Consider the following 24,427-nt stretch of genomic DNA (forward strand, 5'->3'; position numbering starts at 1 on the left):
AATGTTTTGAATACCGTATCGGATATCGTACCAGTCAACGCACTGAAATTAAATATTTCGATACCAGTATTGTTTTGTGTACCGTTTTAAGATAGTTGATATATGAATAAATTATATATATATATATTAATTATATTTTAAAATAATAGTTTATATATGAATAAATTATACATAAATACATATATATTATAAATAATCTGATATAAATTGGGAGTTAAAAAATAAGCTTATAGTTTAAAGAAATGAAAAAACAAAATGTAAATACCAAAATACCAATTAGTACGTAAGTTGATATAGACTAAAATATCAGTCGATATTTGAATTGGTACGAAACAGATAAAATTTCTATACCAGATTAGTGGTCGTTAGTACGAAACAATATTAAAATCCCAAATTCCTAGATGAAAATATCCACTTCCCCTCATAAATTGCTAAAAAAAATTGCCCAAAGGCCAACACAAGAAGACATCATCCACAAATTGTCAAATACAATGCTCAAGACCTTAGCCTCTTCCACGCTCACCCTCACCACGGCCACCACCAGCAGCAGCTCCACCACCATTACCTCACCCCTCCTCCACGTCTCATCCTTTCTCTGCAAACCTTTCCTTAATCCTCTCTCCAAACCCAAATACAGGCCCCTCGGACATCTCTCCAAACGATTTACGACTACCATGAACCTCTTGAACAAGCTCGGCTTCGGCTCCCCCAGGGCCACACAATCCGCAGCCGATGCGTCGATTGCGCAGGGACCGGACGACGACGTTCCCGCCCCTGGCCAGGAGTTCGCACAGTTCGGGGCCGGTTGCTTCTGGGGGGTTGAGCTGGCCTTCCAGAGAGTCCCAGGCGTGACCAAGACCGAGGTCGGGTACACCCAGGGGTTCGTGCATAGTCCCAGCTACGAAGACGTGTGCTCGGGTACCACCAACCACTCCGAGGTTGTCAGGGTCCAGTTCGACCCCAAGCAGTGCAGCTTCGACGCTCTCCTTGACACGTTCTGGGCCAGGCATGACCCAACCACGCTTAATCGCCAGGTGGGTATGTTTAGGTTTTGGGTTTCTCTGTTAAATTTGGAAAGAAATCGGATATGCGTCTCTCTTGTTTTGACTTGCTGTAATTGATTTTCTATTCATGTCTGCTCTGATTTCTGATGGGTGCTTTGAATTGTTGTGGTTTAATTGATCATTCTAGGGATGCAGATTGAATTTGACCGTGATTTGACGGATAATTCTGGGGTTTTGATTGAGTTCTCCTTAGATTAATATTTTATAGGTTACGGTTGTTTTCCTTGTTAATATGTCCACGCTCTGCTATGTGGTCGTTTCCTTGTTATTATACTAAGCTTATACTAAGCTGGGTCGATGGTTGTTTTCACCAAAATTTCCACATATTTAGTTGGTTAGCTCTGTGGACGACTCTACGCATTTCTGGTTACTCTGTAATGTCTTCTAGGCAGTGTTTATATATATATAGTACGTTATCCTTTCTTGTGGATAGATACGGTGTATAAACCTGGGCTTGTTTGGGATTTTCCTGGCTTTGGCTTATCTAGTTTTTATCTGAAATGAAAGAGTAGTGATGAAGTGCATTGGACCTATGTCTGTTTGTCAATGCGCTTCCTGATCCTCCCAGTTTAATATCGCATTATGTTTTTCTTTATTTGAAACTCTACCGATTAGTTGATCAGGAGAAAAAAACTTCAGAACCATCTTTTTTTTTTGTCATATTTGTCTATACAGAAACAGTTTTGATTTTATTTAGACGTTCCCTTTGATGTTACTATCAATTTAATAGGAAGATGTGTTTTTACTGTTGTGCCCCTATTGTTTAGCTGTCCTTAGCTAGGTGCTTCCAATCGTCCTGTTGGGTGGATGTCCACTTCTGAATGTTGTCTGATTTTACTTGGGGAAGAATTGAAGCTGGTTACTGACTGTAGAGAAAATTTAATGCCTTCTATCTTTTTCGTGATATTGATAAGCAATTAATGCCAATGGTAATAAATTAATAATTGGGACTGCTTTATTCCTTCCTTTTACTTTTCAAAAAAAAAAAAAAATTGGGACTACTTACGAGAATGCTCCTCTCCATGTGTTCTTTGCGTGTGAAATTTTACTTTTGTACACATGGTGTTGTATGAGTGATATATTCTTTGTGAAATATGACAATTGGGAGGTGCATTTTTTCTCATTTCGTTCACATGGTGATCTGAATTTTCTTTGACATGTTGTCTACTCATTGGCATTTTTTGAGATACATGCAAGTATATTTGATTTATATTACCACAAGATGATAAGCTATCAATAAGCATGAGTGCCTCACAAAGGATGCCACATTCATTTAAAAAATGGCTTTTAAGGGTGATTATTTTTGTCCTTGAGGAGATGGACATGGGTTAGATGGATAAGTGAAAGTCATATCAATCATCTTCTTTTAGTTGTGTTGTTAATTTCCACTGAATCTTTAATGTGGTTTGAGGTATCTGGGGGCATATTGGAATTGGGTTCCACTCTTAAATTTCACTCTTTCGATTGGTTGCTTCTCTAAGAAAAGGACGGATTGGATAAGAGGCACTAGGTTTGCCTGAAATTTGTTGATATTCAGGCAGCTTCTATTCTCCTTTCATTGGTTGTTTTTTAGGGAGGAGTAAGGATCAGCATCTGTGATCTACAAACTATTTTATCGCAAGACAGTGTATGACCAGACCATTATGGTATCTCCTAGGCTAATCTTATGCTTTGACCATCTGCTCTAAAAATGGTAAAAAAATACATGTGCCAGTTACTGATAAGATATTATCGCAATTCTTACATGGATAACTAGAGGAAAGAGAGAGAATCTGTAGTCTTTTTTGACATTTGGTTGTTATTGTTATTGTTAATGGCCATTGCCCCGCTTGCATATTTTAGTCATGTTGTTATTTCGAAGCTCTCCATGATTTTGAACCTTCTGGGTTACAGTGTTTGGGCAAGGTGTGGTGTGTTGTGTAAGGAAAAAGATGCTGGAAAATCTCTCCCACATGGTCCATACGGGGGAAGATGGAGAAAATCTTTTAAGGCCAGAAAAGTGGTAAACCATAACCCATGTCTTTTTGGCATTGGTGTATTGCTTGTTGATGGTTACCTTCCCCCTGACGAGGTATATGAATCTCAACTAGAATGTGAATTTAGGGTATGTGGGTATTACCATGCTACATGTGGTCACGAGGATATGGGGTATTTTACTCACACGACCTGGGTTGCTCCCCATTTGTGCTTGTTCTACCATCAGCGTGATTTCTTTGCATGGTTTATCTACTGTCTGGATGACCAATTACAGTTGAAGGCAAGCACATTTTCTGGTTTCAAGTAGGCTTAGTAATGACAAGCTTAATTTGAGACTTAATTGTTAAATACTTAGATGGGGTTCTATATATATAGTTTGTTCTGTTATAATAGTGATTACCTTTGGTCGGCTTCTAGTTGGTGTGAGGACTGCACTCCCTTGTGTCATTGATGTAAGGAGATCTCCTCCTCCTTTTACCTTTTTCAATTTCCTTCTCTCTCGCTTGGAGGGGAAAAAAGAATAAAAGAAGAAAAATAAAGGATGTCTCCTTCTCGTGTTGGATTTGGTTTCTCTATGTATACACTATGGACAAGTACTCCTAAGGCTATGAAAACAATTGTGTATTGTGTTATGATGCTCTGGAAGGTATAACAGATCAAGTTCATATATTAAAATTTTAGGTTGCTTGGATGAAAATTATTCAGGGCATGTTCTCTGTGGTCGGTGGCCCATGGGTTTTTCGCCCAGTGGCTTTCAGGCTCTTGCCTTCTGAATTCTAACCATTGCCACTAGAATGCTTTCAAACTTGCCTATTTTAAATAAACATACACTTGAAGTCTCAGGTTGCTGAGTGTTAGTGCAAGGATTTGGATCTTGGGAGCTCCTACTTCGTACTAAATTAGTGAATTCCATGATCGTATCTAGATGCCTTTTGGTATGCCCACAGCCCACTTTGAGACAACCGGCAAAAATAATGGTGTATGAAGAAAAATTATAGAAAGATGAAAAGATGAGCAAGAATTCAAGAAATAGGGGACTGCAAGAGAACCAGAAGAGCAACAAATGCTAAAATAAAGAGCTGAACTTGTGAGGCTTCCACTTTTTGCAGGCCCGTATGCTAAATCTGAACATTCAAGCTTGTACTAGAGAGATTCCTGTTATACTTCTATATCTGATGTTCTGCCATCTCTATTCTACCATGTTAAATACATTTTTCTCATGTCAAACCACTTTGCAGAACCTAACGGCTTGGAAATGCTTGATGCGCAGGGGGGTGATGTGGGGACGCAGTACAGATCTGGTATATACTTCTACACGCCTGAGCAAGAGAAGGCAGCAAGAGAGTCTCTGGAGCGTCAGCAGAAGCTCTTGAACAGGAAGATCGTGACTGAGATTCTGCCTGCCAAGAAGTTTTACCGAGCAGAAGAATACCATCAGCAGTACCTTGAAAAAGGTGGCCGATTTGGCTTTCAACAATCTGCTGCCAAAGGCTGCAATGATCCTATCCGATGCTATGGCTAATTAGTTTCCCTTAGGAGCAAGCCCCAGCCAGAGTGGATATTCTTGTTACGGGTCCTGAGACTGTGACTGTCTATAAGGTTTGTCCTTCTGTCTAATATTTATATATATATATATTCATATGCCTGAGCTTTTATGAAACGCTGCTGTAATAAAGAATGCCGAGTGTATTTACCTATTGGACGTGGATCTGAAATTAGACGTGTGTTTTCCTACAATCATCAACTATTGCATCTGCACTGGTGGCATGTTTTATCTTTTGTTCCAAGGTTTAGTCTCTGCTAGTTTGAATAGTTTATATATATATATATCAATAAAATTAAGGGGTGTCGTTCTGTTCTGATAAAATAAAGTCTCATCTCATTCATATTTGCCTCTGGAGTGAAGGGCTTAAACGATACGATGGAGTTTTTTGGTGTTCTGTCCCAAGAGCAATGCATGCACCATTTTCTGAATGATGCCATGGTACACGAAGCTCCTTACATTCTTTTACCGTGTATGGTTGTTTAGGTATTTGGAAGAATTTATTTTTGGGCTTAACAAAGAAAAACAGTTAAAATTTCTTTGGAGATGGGCATAGCTGATAGGAATCTTTGTCTAATCCTGGCATGGGAGGGATAATCAGTCGACACCATGATTGTCGGGAAGTTTTTGTTTTTGCACATCATCTTGGCATAATCAACTCACCTCATAGTGCTGCTGGAATACACCCCAAAATCAAATAATCATCTTCTTTTATGGACCACCGACCACGCTAGCGTGGTCATGGTGGAGCAGCATAACCGGGCATTCCCAGCACGTTAAAGAAAGAAGTACTGTAATAATACATGCATACATAAATATATATATATATATATTGTATAAAACTGAGAATAATTTTTTTACAATTTTTTATTCATTTATATTTTAAAATGAAGTATTTTTGTAATACGGTGTTATTTTTATAAATTATTTTATAATTCAAGGCATGATTAAGTAAAAAATTGTGAAAAAAAAATTAGAAGTGTAGTGTTCCAGGCTTCTCTTTCTATCCGAAGATCACTGGAATTTGTTTCTGGCTTCTTCTTCTGGCACATGAATTTGATGGGGCATACGCATGTGTGGTTGGTGTAGTTTTCAAGAATAAGACTGTTATAACTACAAAGAGATTTACACAAAAGTAATTTCACATATTTATGTAGCTTAATATAATTTGTTAGATCTATTTTACAATAAAAGTAATTTTACAAATTGACGAATTACATGAAATCACATTAGTTTGTCAGATTTTTTATGTAATTTATTTATGGCTAAAGTATTTCTCTTAAGAGTAGCACTATAGCGCATTACAGATACATGTCCATTTTAGTCTTGAGTGTAATAGAAGTTTGGATTAAAAATTTTACATGCCTTGCAGTGACTCGCACTCTAGAGTTTTATTTATTTAAGAATAGAGGTTTTCGTAGATGAAATAAAATAAGTTGATATTAAAATTAAAATATATTTTTTAATATTATTTTTGTTTTAAAATTTGAAAAAAAAATAAATTCTTTATTTTATTTTGTGTAAAAATTTTAAAAAATTGTAATAATTAGAAGAAATGAGTTAAGAAGAGTTGTAAAAACAAACTAGATGTAAATTGAATTGTTCAATTATATTGAGATAAATATATTGTGCAGGCCTTGCAATATTTAATGCTATTCGTGCATATATATTTTTATATAGCATGGATTATGTATGGTGCCGGAAGCTAGACTTTTGATTTCAATTCAGAACGTGAAAAAGTATAGGCCCATGGGGTATGGATTAGGACTATCACTTGCTTAATTTTAAGTGGAGGATCTCCCTGGCTAGCACAAATACAAGACAATATTGCTCTAAGTGTAGGATCTCAACATCGGTAATGTTGCCAATGATGATCAATGTCGGTTTTTCTTGTCGATTTTGATGGTTACTCTGCCAAAATCATTACAAACAAAGAAAATTATTCCAATTCTCGAAGATAATGATACTTTATTTTGAATATAATCTGAAAAAATTGCTTTCAGAATCTCACAAAACAATGCCTTTTTTGGCATCAATTTTTTTTTTCCCCCATAGAGAGAATGATTCGTAATGGTTCATCTTTTACCACTGAAAGCTGGTATTAATTATGGTGATTAAAGTCCATATCAACTCCAAAGAGCCAACCAGTTTATAAATGGAATTTCACTTGGCAGTTGCCCAATATCTTCTCCTTTTGTTTATTTTCAAAAATTATGTCTAGTCACTTTTACGTAGTCTTTACGTACTCTATTAATGTGATTGACTGCTTCACTTCTCTTTAATATAAAATAACTATTTTGACCAATCACATCAATAAAATATATAGAAAATATGCAAAATAATTGTATGTAATACAACTCTTAAATTAAAAATAGTTAAATAGCTACGTATTGAAGTGGATCTAGAGCAGATCTAATGTTCTTGGCATCACTTCCTCTTTTTTTCCCAAAGGTGGACAAAATGTTTTGAAAAATCTACCTCTTATCTTCGATGCACGATCCAGATCCAAAGCATAAGCCATGTGATCTTGCTTTTGGGTTGGATATATGCTAGCTTGACGCCAAAATTAATAATTGACTTTCATATTCTTATTAATGTTCAATCATTCAGTACATGTCATCAGACACACAGGTGTGTGTGTATATATATAGTATATATATATTAGTTTTCATGCAAAGTTGTTCTACACTCAATGTTTTGCCAATCGTAGTCCACACTTTGGACATCCTAATTTTGAGAAGTGAAAATGAGAATCCTTTTTCCGGCACAAAAAAGAAAATAAAAAAAAGAAAGAGTTTGGTGGGATACTTTTACCATGACAATTCCTTTTCTCCAAACCTGCCAAGAAACTGTTTAAGTCGGGAAGGAAATATAGAAAAATATAATTTACAGCACGAGATTCAATCGGAACCGTTCAATATCATTTGAGGAAAGATAAATGTTTTTCTTATTTGTTCAAGGAAATGAAAGAATAAATAGCTTAAAAGATGTTTGATAAATTGGTCTATTTGGAAAAGTTATGCTACGTATAATTATTTTTAAGTATTTTTTATATATTTTATTAATATGTTGGTAAAAGTAGATATTTTATATTAAAATAAAATGACGTAACTATTCACATTAATAGAATGTGAAATAAATATATAAAAATGATTAGACCTAAAATTTTTAATTTAGAAATAACAAATTTAAAATAGAAAGAATCATTCCATCAAAAAAAAATAGAAAGAATCATTGCTATTTTTAGAAATAAAAAATAAAAAATAAAAAATATAGCTTTATCAGTATCATTAATATCACACCTATTGATACCCAACTCCAACTTTTCTGTCATCGATAGATCCAGTTTGTGGGGACATATCTTCTCATGTCATCATTTTTTCTTGTTCTCTAAAGGTCATTTTTAAAATAAAAAATATAAATTAAATCGAATCAGTCTTCCATAAAAAATCTCATCTTCTCCAACTTACCAATTTCCCAAATCCCTGGTAAAAAGATTTTAGAAAATTCCGAGGGTTCACAGAGAGAGAGAGAGAGAGGTGACCTGCAGACAGTCACCTGGCTTTATTACCAGAGAATAGAGCAGTAACCCTTTAGCTTACGTAATGCAATACAAAAAGGAAGTAAACGAATCAAGTTGTAGCCCATTGGATATATATAGTAGCCAACAACCAACTCAAAGTTCAATTAACCAACCTCCATAGCAACACACGCAAAGAAAGCTCTTCCCTCAACCATGGCTGAGCTTGAGAGCCCTGAGGTGATGCCCAAAATCATAGACTCCCTCTCCTCACTCCTCCAGCGGGTGGCCGAGTCCAACGACGTTGCCTGCCTGTTCGAAACACAGAAGATCTCGGTCTTTCACGGCCTCACTAGGCCCACCATCTCCATCAAGACCTACCTTGAGAGGATCTTCAAGTACGCCAATTGTAGCCCCTCTTGTTTCATCGTTGCATATGTTTATCTCGACAGATTCACGCAGAGGCAGCCCTTTCTGCCCATCAATTCTTTCAACGTGCATCGGTTGCTTATTACTAGCGTCTTGGTCTCTGCGAAGTTCATGGATGACATGTATGTTCTCTTCAAAGTTTCCTTCTTTTTTCTAATTTTTCCTTTTTTAATATGATCTTTGAGATTGGTTTTTCTTTTACAATTCTGACTTTCTAGCGATTAATTTTCTTCTTTGTGATTGATCAAATGGCCATTTAGCGTTATTGAAATCTACTGCTGTCTTGATGAATCTAGTAGAAAAAGAAAAGGTTTAAATTATGTCTCACTCTGTCTGTATATATTTTGGTTGAGTTTCACTTGTAAATTGAAAAGTTTCACATGCACCCTTCTTAATTTTGACATGAGAATGGATGTTTTTCAGCTTCTTCCTGTGCACTTTGATTTCTAGTAGTTGAGATTTGATTTTGGGTTTCCTTTTCTTGCGATGAATTTCTTCATCTTCGTTAGTGAAGTCTCCACTGAAATTTTCTTGGTTTGTAATTATTTGTTTATTTGTGCAAAAGTTCTTGAATCCTTTGCCGTTTGGAACTTCTAGGTAATGCATTTCGATTTTTCTGCTCCAAATTCCCGTAAGCTTCTCTGGGAGTACTCCTCATCCCAAGCATGCACACAAACGCACGCACGAAGGTTGCAATCCCAATATTTATTAACATCTTGATTGAGATTTTCTTTTCACCTTTTATAATATTTTCTTGGATGAGTGACTTTAATCCCTACTATGTTTGATTGAAGTAAAACCTCTATCTCTTATTGCTTCTGTTTATGAATCTCAAATGCCCATCTGCTTTTGGGCAGGCCGCAGGGTGATAACCAAATAGGGTTAAAAAAGTATGAAATAAATGAATTACTGTGCAAATTAGGTGCTTGATAACAATACTGTTTGGAAATCACCATTGCCAAGTAAAAAAAGAAGACAGACAACGTGAAAAAATGTCTTTAGCCAGGCATCCCACCAAAGATGTGGTCTTGCTGTCTCTTTCTTTGAAGGCATGCCAGAGAATTTCAGAGACGTGGAAAAAAAAATGCAGACAATGCTTATGACAGATAATAAAGAGGCAATGACAGCCTCTTCAAGGCCATGCAGTCTGTCCAAAAGCACACTGCCCACTTTGGCTGTGTTTGCGTTTATGATGTGCATGATAATACACCTTAATTTTAGCACCAAATCATGGTGAGATTTGACTCTAAACTCCCTTTAATTGTCAACCCTTCTCGTGCTTGCTTTAACCACACAACAAATTTCCCTTATTTCTCTCATTTTACACTAGGAACATCCAAGGATTGCCATTTTTTTGTTTTTTGTTTTTTTGTTTTTAAAGTATTAATTGTGTAATTCAATACACCCACATTAAATAGTCACTTAAGTTCCCTTTTTTTAACTAAATCATCATGCGATGCACGTGATTCGCCGATGATTTTGCGAGTCCAATGACGTGGTTATATTCTCTATCCAAATGGACAGACAGACATATATAGTTTTATTCCTAACGATGTAGTTTCTCATACTGTCTTTGTTTCTTTCTTAAGGTATTACAACAATGCTTACTATGGTAAAGTTGGAGGAATTAGCACCACAGAAATGAACCTTCTTGAGGTGGACTTCTTATTTGGTTTGGGATTCCAATTAAACGTGACACCCACAACCTTTTACTCCTACTGCTCTCACCTCCAAAGAGAAATGCTGCTCCACCCCCCTCTAAATTTGGCCGAACATCCTCAAAAACTGGGGAGACATCTGAAAATCCATCGCTTCAAGGAAGATGAATCCACCCACCAAAAACATGAACTTGCTGTTTAGGCACTTCTTTTGGGATCATGCATGACCCCCATCCCATGCTCTCACTATACTGCATATATAGTCCAGCTAGGTTTGCTTGATCAGTTCGTACATTTTCCCAATGTACTTTTTCGATTTTTAATATTATGTTTTGTTTTGAATTTTGAAACTTTATTTTTTTTTCCTTCTGTTTGGGTTCATAGTACATTGTTGGTGGCCATTATGTATAGAAGGACATTAGTGTTTACAGCCTGGCTAACATGATGAAGCTTAGATTTTGTTCTGAATTTACTGGTTAAATGCGCTGCTGGTTAGTGCTGGCGCCAGGACATCACTGGTGCCATTGCCAACCAGGTAAAGGTTGTTTTCAAGTGAAATACAAGCCTATGTAGTTGCTTGGGGCGCACACCCAAAAAAAGAAAAGAAAAAAATTGAAATGTCTAGTTGACACAAAGCCATATTTGGCCCCATGGGTACAGGACCAAAAAACATAAAACATTGAATAATATTCGCACGTGTTATGGACTTATAATCAATTAATCATCATATATGGTGGAGACAAGGTTGCCTGTATTGGTAGCAAAGTTTCTTGTACAGAGCTTTGTCTTTTCTCCATTACATAAGAACTAAATTTGTTGAACAGGTTAGAGAGTAGACTACTGGTTTCCTTCTCTCTTTTTCCTCGATCTCTTTCAGATTCCCGAGGAGAACAATAATTCAGGAGCGGGATGGGACTCGGGAGGTGGGACATAGGAACAGATTAGTTAAGCTTGAGTTTAGACGTTGAAAATTGTTGAAATATGTTGTGAATAATAATAAAAAAGTATGTAAAGAATAATAAAATAATTATAAAAAATAATAAATAGTAATAAAAAATAAATAATAAATAATAATAAAATAATAAATAATAGTGAAATATATTGAGAATGATTGAAGCATCTAACACAGCCTAAAGTATATTTAACAAGATTAAAAACATCCTTATTAATTATTATAAGAACTTCCTATACTCCCCCAAGTCCACGGGCTCTCCAAAGGCTGCAAAGGCGTGATCCCGTCCCAACTCTCACCCTCCCCGACCATTTCCTTTCCGTCTTTACAGCAACGAAGCAGCTTCGGGAACCGTAAAGCTTGAGAAAATCCAACAAGACGTCAAAATTAGTTCAAGATTTCTGATGACCAGTTCCGGCTTTTTTATTTTGGGGTGGTCAGACCCGTCGTGTCGAGCTCTTGGTGCTCCTCTGGCTGGGCCAGGCTGGCATTTCATGGCGGGGGGAAGGGCACGCTTCCAATTGGCCATCAAACGTGCAACCAACCCAGTACGGACGCAGAACCACTGGTTGTAAAAGTGGCATGCAAGTGGGAGAGTAATGATACGACTTACACGTAGTTTTACCATTCAGTTATTTTTTTTCATTTAACTCTTGAAGTTAGATTAAAAACCTGTAACATGACTTTTTACATAACCTAAAAAATAAAAAATTCAATCAATTAACATAATAATGTAATTTAATTAAAAATAAATTTAATTTTATAAAATTTGACATTCTAGTCAATTTTTCTAAAATTAAATTTATTGACAATTAAATTACATAATTATATTAATTGATTGAATTTATTTTCTTTTAAATTATACAATAAAGTCATATTATAAGATTTTTAATTCAGACTTAAAAAATAAAAAGAAAAAAAATAGTAAATCAGTATTAAATGAGATGCACGGTATCATTATTAATGACAAAAAAGCACATTTGCCAAAACTCTCGGTATTTTTGGGAAGACTGCAAAATTCTGATTTTGCATGTTGCACTCTTATCTCAATCTTCTCTTACCATAATAATGTGACATTGACCTATAGTCTATTAATTTGTAATTTTTATTGTTAAAAATGAAATAAAAACTGATTTAAAAATAAAAATATAATATAAAAATAAGATAATAATATTGTAAACACATAAAATTAAAATTTATCTCAAAAGTTTAAATTAAGATGTAGATTTAATTATTTATATTATATTTTTAATATTTTTTTTCAAATGTAGGCCAAATTCTCTTTTAATGAATAAGTCTAATATGTGAAATATTTAATTAAATAGAATAATATAGAGTCATAATTCGATCTCAAACATTTACTTTGATATCATATAAAATTATCATTTGTCTTAAAAGATCGAAATTAGAATTTTTACTCTAATATCATATGAAATCATTACTTATCTCAAAAATTTAAATTAATAAAAAAATATAATTTTAATTATTTATATTATATTCTTAAATCATATGTAGCATTAAAATTTTTTTAAAAATAAATCTTTGTAGGAAGATTACACTACAGTAGAATGTGCCCGAAATTATGGTATATGTTGACCAATAATTTAGTGGGTGGGGAATTGGGCCGTATGGGATGGCTTATTGTATAGTGAGTGAATAATATTTTTCAAAAGGTTTAGAATAGATCATGCTCGGCCTGGACCACCCAGTGACTCTGGATTTATGTCGGGTACTATTCGGATCGAATATGGTCATTATGGTGGCACGAGATAACCCACCCGAATCCCCCCAACCCTAACTCAGAACTCCTATAAATTTGGAGATTATGCCACTGGCACCCTTCTCTCCCATTCGGGGTTTCCATTCTGTCCTGTAAATATTTCTCTTCATGTATTATTTTTGTTTCTTTTCGATGTTTAATGAATTTCTTCCATCTGTATGTTATTGGGTATAAGAGAAAAAAATCGCAGTGATGACTTCAATAAATTCAAGCTCAACAGACCGGAATGCAGGCTTCTCTCTCTGTAGAAGTTTGCGTGTCGAACACCCCGCTGAACTGAGCGATCTTTCCATTTCTCTCTTCTTTTGATTGTTTTGGTTTTCCAAAGCATTTTTAATCATAAATCACCAATTCCTAGGGTTCGATATTTTTCTTGGAAACCAAAAAGACTATTGGTCGAGTGCATTGGTCGCGTTAGTTTTTTTATTTTTTTCAAGTTTATGTTGCGGGGAATTTGAAGGTTACGATGAGGATTCTTAGCTCCCTCTTCTGAGGTAAGTTTGAAGAGAGATGGCTGGCAGAATCGAACCTATAACTTGATCGCCACCACTGAGTAATTTTCTTCCCACTTCGTATACTCCCTGAAGTTTTCAATGATATGCTATTATGGGATTTTGTTTTCTATGAATTTATTTTGAGTTCCGACGTTTAAATGTGTTTGTGTGTGTGAAATCAAGATTGGGACGAAGCAAAACAACGTAATCCAACACTTGATCTGAGACATTCATTGTCGAGTGATTGTAAATTATTAGCTTCTGAATCTACATTGTTTTTCCCACTTTTTTAGTTCTATGTTTTGGTCTTTTCACTCAACTATTGGGTCTACGTTATGCAAAGTACGAGTTTACGCGCATCGAATTTGACACAAATCACGTGATTTTTGAATCTTGATTCCCACAAGCTAGCGATGGGTCCTTCGTGGGCAATAAGATTTCATTTCATCATTTTAATGAAATAAAGGATTATACTCCTATTTAGTAGGACTATGGTGTTGAACATTACTTGATTTTATATGACGATTATATTTAGTCATAAGCCCGTTTGAATTGATATCATTGTGTGATTGGAGTATGGAAAATCTTAGGACACCTTTTTGTTGACTGTTTCTCTTGAAAGTGCTTAAGAGAATGTTCTCTAGCTCTCTTTCATTTCAAGAGTTTTGAAGTGGTCTATTTCATGTTTCAGAACATTAGAATTGCCTTCATCATAACCTAAGAATGTGGGACACGTGTTGCCGAAACTTGATGGAAGCTTCAGTTATAATACCACCGTTTGGTCCCCAAACTCATTTAACTCAATTCCCTTTAATTTTACACCATCTAAAGTAAGTTTAGTAGAATCTGGAAGTGCCAAAACGAGGAAGAAAATAGTGAGAAACAGAGAATAGCATCAATGGTTGGTGGTATACTTTAATTGTATATTTCGGTTTTACCATTCATTTTAATTGTTTATTTTTCATTATGAATCGTTCTATAGTTTGCATTTGGTATCAGAGTTAGGTTTCATCTCTACCTTAGTGTTTTATCACTCTCTCTATTTAGCTTTGATTTTTGCCGAAACTTTTTAAGAAATTGAGTTTTGTTTTTGGGTCATTTTTTATTCAAAACAACATTGAAATCATATTCAAAACAGCATTTTTCAGCTTTTTGAGATGAAAATAATAATTTTTGACGTAAAAAACGTGGTTTTTAGAGTTACTATTCATCACATCTAGAGATTAAAGACGATCTAAACGACATGACGTTTAGATGAGTAGCTTTCATTCGGCATGGGCTAAATGACACGTTGATTTTGTATGGTGTAAATGACACGTTGTTTTTCATTTAAAAAGAAGAAGAAGAAGAAGAAAAGCATCTAGGGTTCCTCGAACAATGCGATATCTCACACTGGGTAAATCCTTAACCCTTCTCCCTCTTACTAAGACAACATAATGTTCTTGTAAATTATGGCCAATACCAAGTATATAAACAGTGATTTCAAATCCAGAGATTAAGCGTACTCTGGCAACCTTACGTAAGGCAGAGTTTGGTTTTTTGGGAGTGATAGTGGAAAAGTTGAAAGATAAGTCGCCCTTACTGCCACTCTACAGAACCGTACATGAGATTTTCACCTCATACGGCTCCTCGTTCAATTCTTTCAAAGAAAAGAAAAGAAAAAGACATGTCGTTTATTTAGCATATTTATTTGTTTGGTCATGTTATAAATTTTTGCTCATTTTTTGCATATAGTTATTATTGATTTAATTGTGTTCAATTTAGATGATTGTTGTGCAAATTTAATAATTATGCTCATATTTAATTTGCATGAATTGATTATTCTTGTTTTAAATTAATACATGCAATTTTGATGAGTATATATATAGTTGATAGCATGAAATTAAATGTTGTGCATAATATTATAGTTTTAATTATGCAATGTTTATGCCTAAATTGTGAAAAGATAATTTGTGCATAATAATAACATGTTAATTTTAGTTACAATTATGCAATTATCTTATTTTTAGTTAATCCTTATGCATAAAAGGTATAATGTCTAGTGATCAATATGATTTTTAGTTAATTAGAGAATAGCCACAACATCTTTAATTAAATAAAAATCATATATTATGATTGATGTGACGTCCCCAAATTCCCACGCCCGAACACGGGGAAATCGAGACGTCCGGATGGTGACAACCCGGGTCACCATCCCATCGACGGGTGCCGAGTGTGTGTAAGGCGACAGATGTGTACAGAGAAACACGCAGCGGATAACGAAAGTCACAACTAAGTACCAGAATTTTTTTCTTAACTTAATACAAGCTGTTTAAAACATACATAGATAAAATATTACAAAACACAAATACAGTTTTAACAAATAAAAAGATAGCATCAGCAACCCGGCGGAACCGCATCCTCGGGCTCAGCCTCCTCCTCATCGTCCTCTAACTCTGCACCAAAAGCTACGGAACCACGAATGGTACCGCAGGTCAGTAAAACCCAAACACTACCAGATAAAAACACATAAAACTCAAACAAGATGCATGAACCATGCCCAATGCACAAAGCCCAAAAACACCAGTTTTCCACACACGCCAAAAAACCCATTTGGCCCAAAAACACATCCTTTCCAAAAACAACGCCAAAAGTCACATTTGGCCGCCAAAAGTCCATTTGGCCCAATATCTCGCCAGAAGTCCATTCGGCCCAATATCTCGCCAGAAGTCCATCTGGCCCACGCCAAAAGTCCCATTTGGCCTCATAAACCATTATCCAATTTTAACCGTATGCACCATGACCTCCCCTAGGGGTCATCCGCACACCCTGGCTCCAGTGTCACACCGTAGAGTACCACCACGCATGTGACACCTAACGAGCGATGCCCAGTTCCGCGCCCCGCGCGTGCGTAGCCAAGCATCCTCTAGCCCTCGCCAGCGAAGGGTCACGGAGTCGGTGAGTAGGGCGATGCCGGTTTCGCGCCCGGCGCGTTCGTAGCCAAGCATCCCCTAGCCCCGCTCCCGTCATCTCTCTCGACAACTCAGGGGACATCACTCAGTTTATTCCGCTCCCGAGTGACCAGAGGAGCTCCACCGAGATAATAACCCATCCTGGCTTGGGCTCGTGATACACACACACCCGTAAAACCACTCACGCCAATACACAGGCTTTTCACACAATTCCACAAACACACGTGCATGCACCATGTAATGCCATAACAATGCATAATAAAATAATCCAACAAACATAAATCACATAAACAGGCAACTCCGTCCTCCATCCATCCGACCCCCGAAACTCCTCGGACTCAGTCCGGAATCAACAACCAACAACAGTAAATAATTGAATGAGCAATATATATTAAAATCTAAAAATAGGGTTTGGAAAATACTTACAGCGCTATATGACAATTTTAGAAAACAAGCGGCGTTGCAAACGGCGGAAAAACAGCAACGTCACAGTGAAAATTCACTGTGGCCGTGGGTTTGAAAAACCCACTTTTGAACGGGGACAAACTAGGACACGAGATTGATAGAGAATGGTCTAGGGATGGTTGTGAAGCTATTGGAAGTGGTGGTTGGCCGTGGGTGGCGGCGGAATTGCCGGAAATGGCCGGATTACCCAAAACAGAAACTAAGCTCGTAGGAGCTGTTCCGGTGGTCGTTGGAGGCCGGAAATGGGTGGGTTAGGACGACAAGGATTCGGTGATGAAGTAGTGAAGAAATGGTGGCCGGAGGTGGAGCGACGGCGGCGGATCGGAGCAAAATCCGTGCGCCCTTCTGGAAGCTTTTCTGGCCAAACGGCCGGCCGGTTGGGGGTGGGTTTTGGAGGGGTGGTGCACCGGAGGGAGAGGAAGAGAATGGGACCGGTGGGAGGCCGAACGGTGGCCGGACGGCGGCGGTAGGGTAGAGAGAAGAGGACGCCGGCGTGAGGGAGAGGGAGGAGAGAGAGAGAGCTCGGGGGGGTCCGGATCGGGGAGAGAGAAAGAAAAAAGAAAAAGAAGAAAAAAAGAAAAAGAAAAAAGAAAAAAGAAAATAAGGGAAAAAGAAAAAGGAAAAAGAGAAAAAAGGAAAATGATGTGAAAAGAGATGAGGTCCAGTCCTCACTCCGGGAAAACGAAACAAACCGCCAAAAAGATTAAAACCACAAAACAACTAAAAGAAATAAAACACAACCTCAAATAAATTAAATTAAATCAAAACCAATTTTAAAACGCAAATAAATTAAAATAAATAACTGATATATTAATTAAAATAAAAACAACCATTTAAGCGAAAATACACTTAAAAGCGGGTCATCACATCCTCCCCTCCTTAAAAACAATTTCGTCCTCGAAATTGCAAATCAACCACCAACTTAAAGCAAGCCACTTAAACGCTCATAAACCAACTGAGATCAAGATTAAAATACATACCTTCATCATTCGAACAAATACGGGTACTGCTCCCTCATGGCCGCTGCTCGCTCCCAAGAGAAGTCTTGAGCTAACGAATCTCCCCAAGCCACTTTAACTAAAGGTATCGTCTTGGACCTCAACTGTTGCTCCTTCCAATCCAAAATCTGCGACGGAACAACTTCGTAAGTGAGATCCGGTTGCAACTGAATACCTGCTGGGTCGATGAAACGTGGCTCTTGCTGTCCAAAGCTCTTCTTCAGGGATGATACGTGGAAGACATCATGAACATCCCCAAAATAAACTGGCAAAGCAACCCTATAGGCGACGGACCCTACTCTCTCCAGAATCTGAAAAGGGCCGACGTACCTCGGATCTAATTTCCTTTTCTTACCAAAACGCTTAACACCTCTCATGGGAGAGACTTTAAGATAAACCCAATCACCAACTTCAAATGACAATTCTCTCCTCCTGGTATCAGCGTAGCTTTTCTGGCGACTCTGAGCTGCCGCCATTTTGTCTCTGATGATCCGGACTTGGCTTTGCATTTCTTGAATTATTTCGGGTCCAATTACCCTACTCTCCCCAACTTCATCCCAACACAAGGGCGACCTACACTTTCTCCCATAAAGAGCTTCATAGGGAGCCATCTGAATGGTCGCATGGTAGCTGTTATTGTAGACAAACTCAATGAGCGGCAAATGATTTTCCCAACTCCCTTGGAATTCCAGGACACATGCTCGCAGCATGTCTTCCAGGGTCTGTATGGTGCGCTCTGACTGGCCGTCTGTCTACGGGTGATAAGCAGTACTGAACTTCAACTTAGTACCCAAAGCTGCCTGCAAACTCTTCCAGAACTGCGACGTAAACCTCGGGTCTCGATCCGACACTATACTCTTTGGTATGCCATGTAGTCACACTATCTCTTTGACATACAAACGGGTCAACTTACCCAAAGAGTCGGTGTTGTTAACAGGCAGAAAATGAGCACTCTTCGTTAACCGGTCCACGATCACCCAAACAGAATTCTTCCCACTAGGCGTTCTTGGCAAACCCACTACGAAGTCCATCGTGATGTCATCCCATTTCCACTCAGGAATTGGGAGGGGTTGGAGCATACCTGCAGGTCTCTGATGCTCGGCCTTTACCTGACGGCATGTGTGGCATTTCTCCACATATAAGGCAACGTCCTTCTTCATTCCATCCCACCAGTAATTTTTCTTCAAGTCTCGATACATCTTTGTACTGCCGGGATGAACTGAATACGGGGCCGCATGAGCTTCCGCCATGATCCGTTCTTTGAAATCTGAGTCCTTTGGGACCACTCTGCGATCTCGGAACCGAAGTATCCCATCACTATCCATGCTATAGTGCAACGGCCCTCGAGATTTTCGGACTCTTTTCCTGATGTTCAGCAGCTTCGGATCCTTTCTTTGGAGAGCTTTCAATTCTTCAAAGTCAGTTACCCGAATATCAAGAACTGAAGACAAAATCTCTACTTGCTGCGAACTCTCTATAAGGAGCCTTCTCATCCCATAAAGCAACGATTCCAATTCTGACGGTTCGGCTTCATCCTCCAAATGTGACTTCCGGCTCAAAGCATCAGCAACTATATTAGCCTTCCCCCGGGTGGTACTTGATCTCACACTGATAGTCACTGATTAGCTCCAGCCATCGCCTCTGCCTCATGTTCATATTTTTCTGGGAAAACAAATGCTTCAAGCTCTTATGATCAGTAAATACCTCACAAGCTTCCCCATACAAGAAATGCCGCCAGATCTTGAGTGCAAAAACAATCGCAGCCAATTCTAGATCATGCGTCGGATAATTCTTCTCATGGTCCTTAAGCTGACGAGATGCATAGGCTACAACCCGTCCTTCCTGCATAAGGACACAACCCAAACCGAACTTAGACGCATCACTGAAGACTACGAATGGCTTATGCGGTTCTGGGAGTGCTAACACTGGTGCCGTTGTCAACCTGTTCTTCAATTCCTGGAAGCTTCTCTCACACTTCTCTGACCATACAAACTCTGTATTCTTCCGAGTCAAAGCTATGAGAGGTCCGGATAGGCGAGCAAAACCCTCTACAAATCTTCGGCAGTAACCGGCGAGCCCCAAGAAACTCCTGATCTCGCGTACCGTAGTTGGGCGTGGCCATGACAAAATGGCTTCTACCTTACTAGGATCAACTGCCACTCCGCCCCGGGAAATTACATGCCCAAGAAATTTAACTTCTTCCAACCAGAACTCACACTTGCTAAGCTTGGCGTATAGCTGGTGTTCTCTCAATCTCTCAAGTACCAGACTAAGATGATACACATGCTCTTCAACATCTCGGGAATAAATCAGTATATCATCGATAAATACTACTACAAAGGAATCCAGGTAAGGTTGAAACACCCTATTCATCAAATCCATGAACGCTGCAGGGGCATTAGCTAACCCAAACGGCATCACCTTAAATTCATAATGCCCATACCTCGACCTGAAAGCAGTTTTAGGCACATCCTGGTCTCTGATTCTCAGCTGGTAGTATCCCGACCTCAGATCAATCTTAGAGAACACGGCTGCTCCTTGAAGCTGGTCAAACAAATCATCAATCCGCGGGAGAGGGTATTTATTTTTGATGGTCACCTTGTTCAATTCCCGATAGTCAATGCACATACGGAGGGTTCCATCTTTCTTCTTAACAAATAAAACCGGTGCACCCCACGACGACGTACTAGGCTGAATAAATCCCTTCTCTACCAGTTCTTGCAACTGAGTCTTCAACTCTTTCAATTCAGCCGATGCCATGCGATAAGGAGCTTTATGCACAGGAGCCGCTCCAGGTTCCAAGTCTATGACAAACTCCATCTCCCGAACAGGGGGTAGTCCGGGCAAGTCATCCACAAACACATCGGGGAACTCTTCCACAACTGGAATGTCTGCCAAAGACTTCTTCTCAGACGGCGTGGACACCATCTGCACCAAGAATGCATCCGCTCCCCATGCAATCTCTCGTCTTGCCTGAATCGCCGATATAATTATCGGTTTCTCCTTTAATCTACTCCCCATAAATTCCAGACAATCACCATCTGGAAGCTGAAAGCTAATTATCCGACTTCTGCAATTAATACTCGCAGAATATCGGTATAGCCAATCCATTCCGAGGATAATATCAAAACCCAACAGCTTGAACACCACCAAATCAGCATCCAAAAATCTTCCCTCAAAATTTAACGGGCATCCTAAAGCAACCTTAGAACACCACACCATCTCGCCATCGGGTAGCGCCACTACCATAGCCTTCGGCAACGGTTCCGTGACCAAGTTACACACCCGAGCAAACGTGGAAGACACAAACGATCGTGAAGCACCGGAATCAAACAAAGTACAAGCATAAAACTCATACAAACGGACTCTTCCTGTGATTACTCCAGCATCATGGGTCGCTGGTGCCTCATCATCCACCTCTCCGGGTGTGACAGCATAAACCCGGGCTTGCACTGCTTGTCTCGGGTTGGTTCTTCCACCGTGTCTACCTCCACGGCTTCCTTGAGCTCTAACGGGGCAATCCCGAGCAATATGTCCCACTTGGCCGCACCGATAACACTGGGGTCCGCTACTCGTCCGACACTCGCCCTCATGAGCTCTATTACAAGCTCCACAAACAGGCATACGTCCTCCCATGCGAACACTTGAGGATGCTTGAGATCGGGTTCCGGTCCGCTGAACAAACTTCTGAGGCGAACCCGAGCTACTTCCTTCACCAGAAAAACTCCGCCTCTTTTGCCCTGGAGGGGAGCCCATACTCAGATTATTTTCCCGCTCTATAAGGGTGGCCACATCCACTAACTCCTGAAAAGTGGATATCCGATGGCTGACCACCATACGGCGTATGTCCTGACGCAGCCCCTCCTGGAAACGATCTGCTCGCATCTCCTCAGTGGCGACAAGGTGAGGAGCAAACCGCTCAAGTTCTATGAACCTCCGGGCGTACAGCTCCACTGTTGCGCCCCCTTGGACCAGATTGGAGAACTCTCTTGCCTTCTGCTTCCTTGCCGATGCAGGAAAGAAGCGGTCATTGAACTCCTTCTTGAAACGCTGCCAGGTCACCGCAGCGAAAGATCCCAGTTCAGATTCCAATAGCACTCTCTTGGTATCCCACCAATCAGAAGCGGTACCTTGCAAGAGGTAGCTGGCGTAAAGTACTTGCTGTGCCTCAGTGCACCCACACACCTCAAAAGTCTTCTCCAGATCTTTGATCCATTTTCCAGCCTGAATTGGATCCTCATTTCCAGTGAAGTGTGGAGTCCGATGCGCTAGGAAGCGCTCATAGGTGCATCCGGCTTGCACCATGCTGCTGGACCCTCCTGGATACATCCAAGGCCCTCCCTGATATGGCCAAGGACCTCCTGGTTGTGGCCAATACCCTCCTTGTTGCGGACAAGGTTCTCCTGACGGTGGATAAGGTCCTCCTGATGGTGGACAAGGCCCTCCTGATGGTGGCCAAGGACCCCCTTGTGGTGGCCAAGGTCCTTGTGGTGGCCAAGGCCCTGCCTGTTGAGACCTCGCACTCTGTTGCATAAACTCCGTCATCTGCCGAATTGCTTCGGCTATGGAGTCATCTCTGGAGGTATTTTCCTGTCGTTCCTGAGTATTTTTCCTTGGTCTCCCTGGTCTCCCCATATTCCTGTCACAACACTACTCTTGACCCTCCTTTAAGAAAACAAATAAAACCATCATAAAACCAACAAAAACAAAAACAGCACTACTCAGCAAGAAACAAAAGAAACCAGCATGCCAAAACATAACTAAATAAATAAAAACAAACAAACAAGCTCACACAAATAAAACAAATAAAACAACTATACTCAACATAATTTTCAAAACACAACTTTAAAAACATTCTGGTACTACCTACGGGATATGTGGTTTTACCCAGAGCCAAACCGCTCTGATACCACCTGTGAAGCCCCCAAATTCCCACGCCCGAACACGGGGAAATCGAGACGTCCGGATGGTGACAACCCGGGTCACCATCCCATCGACGGGTGCCGAGTGTGTGTAAGGCGACAGATGTGTACAGAGAAACACGCAGCGGATAACGAAAGTCACAACTAAGTACCATAATATTTTTCTTAACTTAATACAAGCTGTTTAAAACATACATAGATAAAATATTACAAAACACAAATACAGTTTTAACAAATAAAAAGATAGCATCAGCAACCCGGCGGAGCCGCATCCTCGGGCTCAGCCTCCTCCTCATCGTCCTCTAACTCTGCACCAAAAGCTACGGAACCACGAACACTACTGCAGGTGAGTAAAACCCAAACACTATCAGATAAAAACATATAAAACTCAAACAAGATGCATGAACTATGCCCAATGCACAAAGCCCAAAAACACCAGTTTTCCACACACGCCAAAAAACCCATTTGGCCCAAAAACACATCCTTTCCAAAAACAACGCCAAAAGTCACATTTGGCCGCCAAAAGTCCATTTGGCCCAATATCTCGCCAGAAGTCCATCCGGCCCAATATCTCGCCAGAAGTCCATCTGGCCCACGCCAAAAGTCCCATTTGGCCTCATAAACCATTATCCAATTTTAACCGTATGCACCATGACCTCCCCTAGGAGTCATCCGCACACCCTGGCTCCAGTGTCACACCGTAGAGTACCACCACGCATGTGACACCTAACGAGCGATGCCCAGTTCCGCGCCCCGCGCGTGCGTAGCCAAGCATCCTCTAGCCCTCGCCAGCGAAGGGCCACGGAGTCGGTGAGTAGGGCGATGCCCGGTTTCGCGCCCGGCGCGTTCGTAGCCAAGCATCCCCTAGCCCCGCTCCCGTCATCTCTCTCGACAACTCAGGGGACATCACTCAGTTTATTCCGCTCCCGAGTGACCAGAGGAGCTCCACCGAGATAATAACCCATCCCGGCTTGGGCTCGTGATACACACACACCCGTAAAACCACTCACGCCAATACACAGGCTTTTCACACAATTCCACAAACACACGTGCATGCACCATGTAATGCCATAACAATGCATAATAAAATAATCCAACAAACATAAATCACATAAACAGGCAACTCCGTCCTCCATCCATCCGACCCCTGAAACTCCTCGGACTCAGTCCGGAATCAACAACCAACAACAGTAAATAATTGAATGAGAAATATATATTAAAATCTGAAAATAGGGTTTGGAAAATACTTACAGCGCTATATGGCAATTTTAGAAAACAAGCGGCGTTGCAAAAGGCGGAAAAACAGCAACGTCACAGTGAAAATTCACTGTGGCCGTGGGTTTGAAAAACCCACTTTTGAACGGGGACAAACTAGGACACGAGATTGATAGGGAATGGTCTAGGGATGGTTGTGAAACTATTGGAAGTGGTGGTTGGCCGTGGGTGGCGGCGGAATCGCCGGAAATGGCCGGATTACCCAAAACGGAAACTAAGCTCGTAGGAGCTGTTCCGGTGGTCGTTGGAGGCCGGAAATGGGTGGGTTAGGACGGCAAGGAGTCGGTGATGAAGTGGTGAAGAAATGATGGCCGGAGGTGGAGCGATGGCGGCAGATCGGAGCAAAATCCGTGCGCCATTCTGGAAGCTTTTCTGGCCAAACGGCCGGCCGATTGGGGG

The 24,427-nt window shown here is 39.7% G+C and overlaps 2 protein-coding genes and 3 non-coding genes across 5 annotated transcripts; all 5 read left to right on the forward strand.

Annotated features, from left to right (window-relative positions):
* Positions 1-411: 411 nt before the first annotated feature.
* On the forward strand, positions 412-4,815 carry LOC122318549 (peptide methionine sulfoxide reductase A1-like). Its single transcript, XM_043136007.1, has 2 exons — positions 412-1,034; positions 4,312-4,815. Exons 1-2 carry the CDS (start codon positions 492-494, stop codon positions 4,561-4,563), a joined length of 795 nt encoding a protein of 264 aa, XP_042991941.1. The 5' UTR covers positions 412-491; the 3' UTR covers positions 4,564-4,815.
* Positions 4,816-8,058: 3,243 nt separating this feature from the next.
* LOC122318102 (cyclin-U4-1-like) lies at positions 8,059-10,631 on the forward strand. Its single transcript, XM_043135241.1, has 2 exons — positions 8,059-8,655; positions 10,123-10,631. Exons 1-2 carry the CDS (start codon positions 8,321-8,323, stop codon positions 10,391-10,393), a joined length of 606 nt encoding a protein of 201 aa, XP_042991175.1. The 5' UTR covers positions 8,059-8,320; the 3' UTR covers positions 10,394-10,631.
* A 2,474-nt stretch (positions 10,632-13,105) lies between these two features.
* On the forward strand, positions 13,106-13,209 carry LOC122274881. The gene has a single exon (XR_006228420.1). It is a non-coding gene; the product is annotated as a small nucleolar RNA Z107/R87 (small nucleolar RNA).
* A 170-nt stretch (positions 13,210-13,379) lies between these two features.
* LOC122274896 lies at positions 13,380-13,480 on the forward strand. Its single transcript, XR_006228433.1, has one exon. It is a non-coding gene; the product is annotated as a small nucleolar RNA R30/Z108 (small nucleolar RNA).
* Positions 13,481-13,597: 117 nt separating this feature from the next.
* On the forward strand, positions 13,598-13,688 carry LOC122274890. Its single transcript, XR_006228428.1, has one exon. It is a non-coding gene; the product is annotated as a small nucleolar RNA snoR31 (small nucleolar RNA).
* Positions 13,689-24,427: the final 10,739 nt, after the last annotated feature.

This window comes from Carya illinoinensis, chromosome 8, assembly GCF_018687715.1.
Source record: "Carya illinoinensis cultivar Pawnee chromosome 8, C.illinoinensisPawnee_v1, whole genome shotgun sequence".
NCBI lineage: Eukaryota > Viridiplantae > Streptophyta > Magnoliopsida > Fagales > Juglandaceae > Carya > Carya illinoinensis.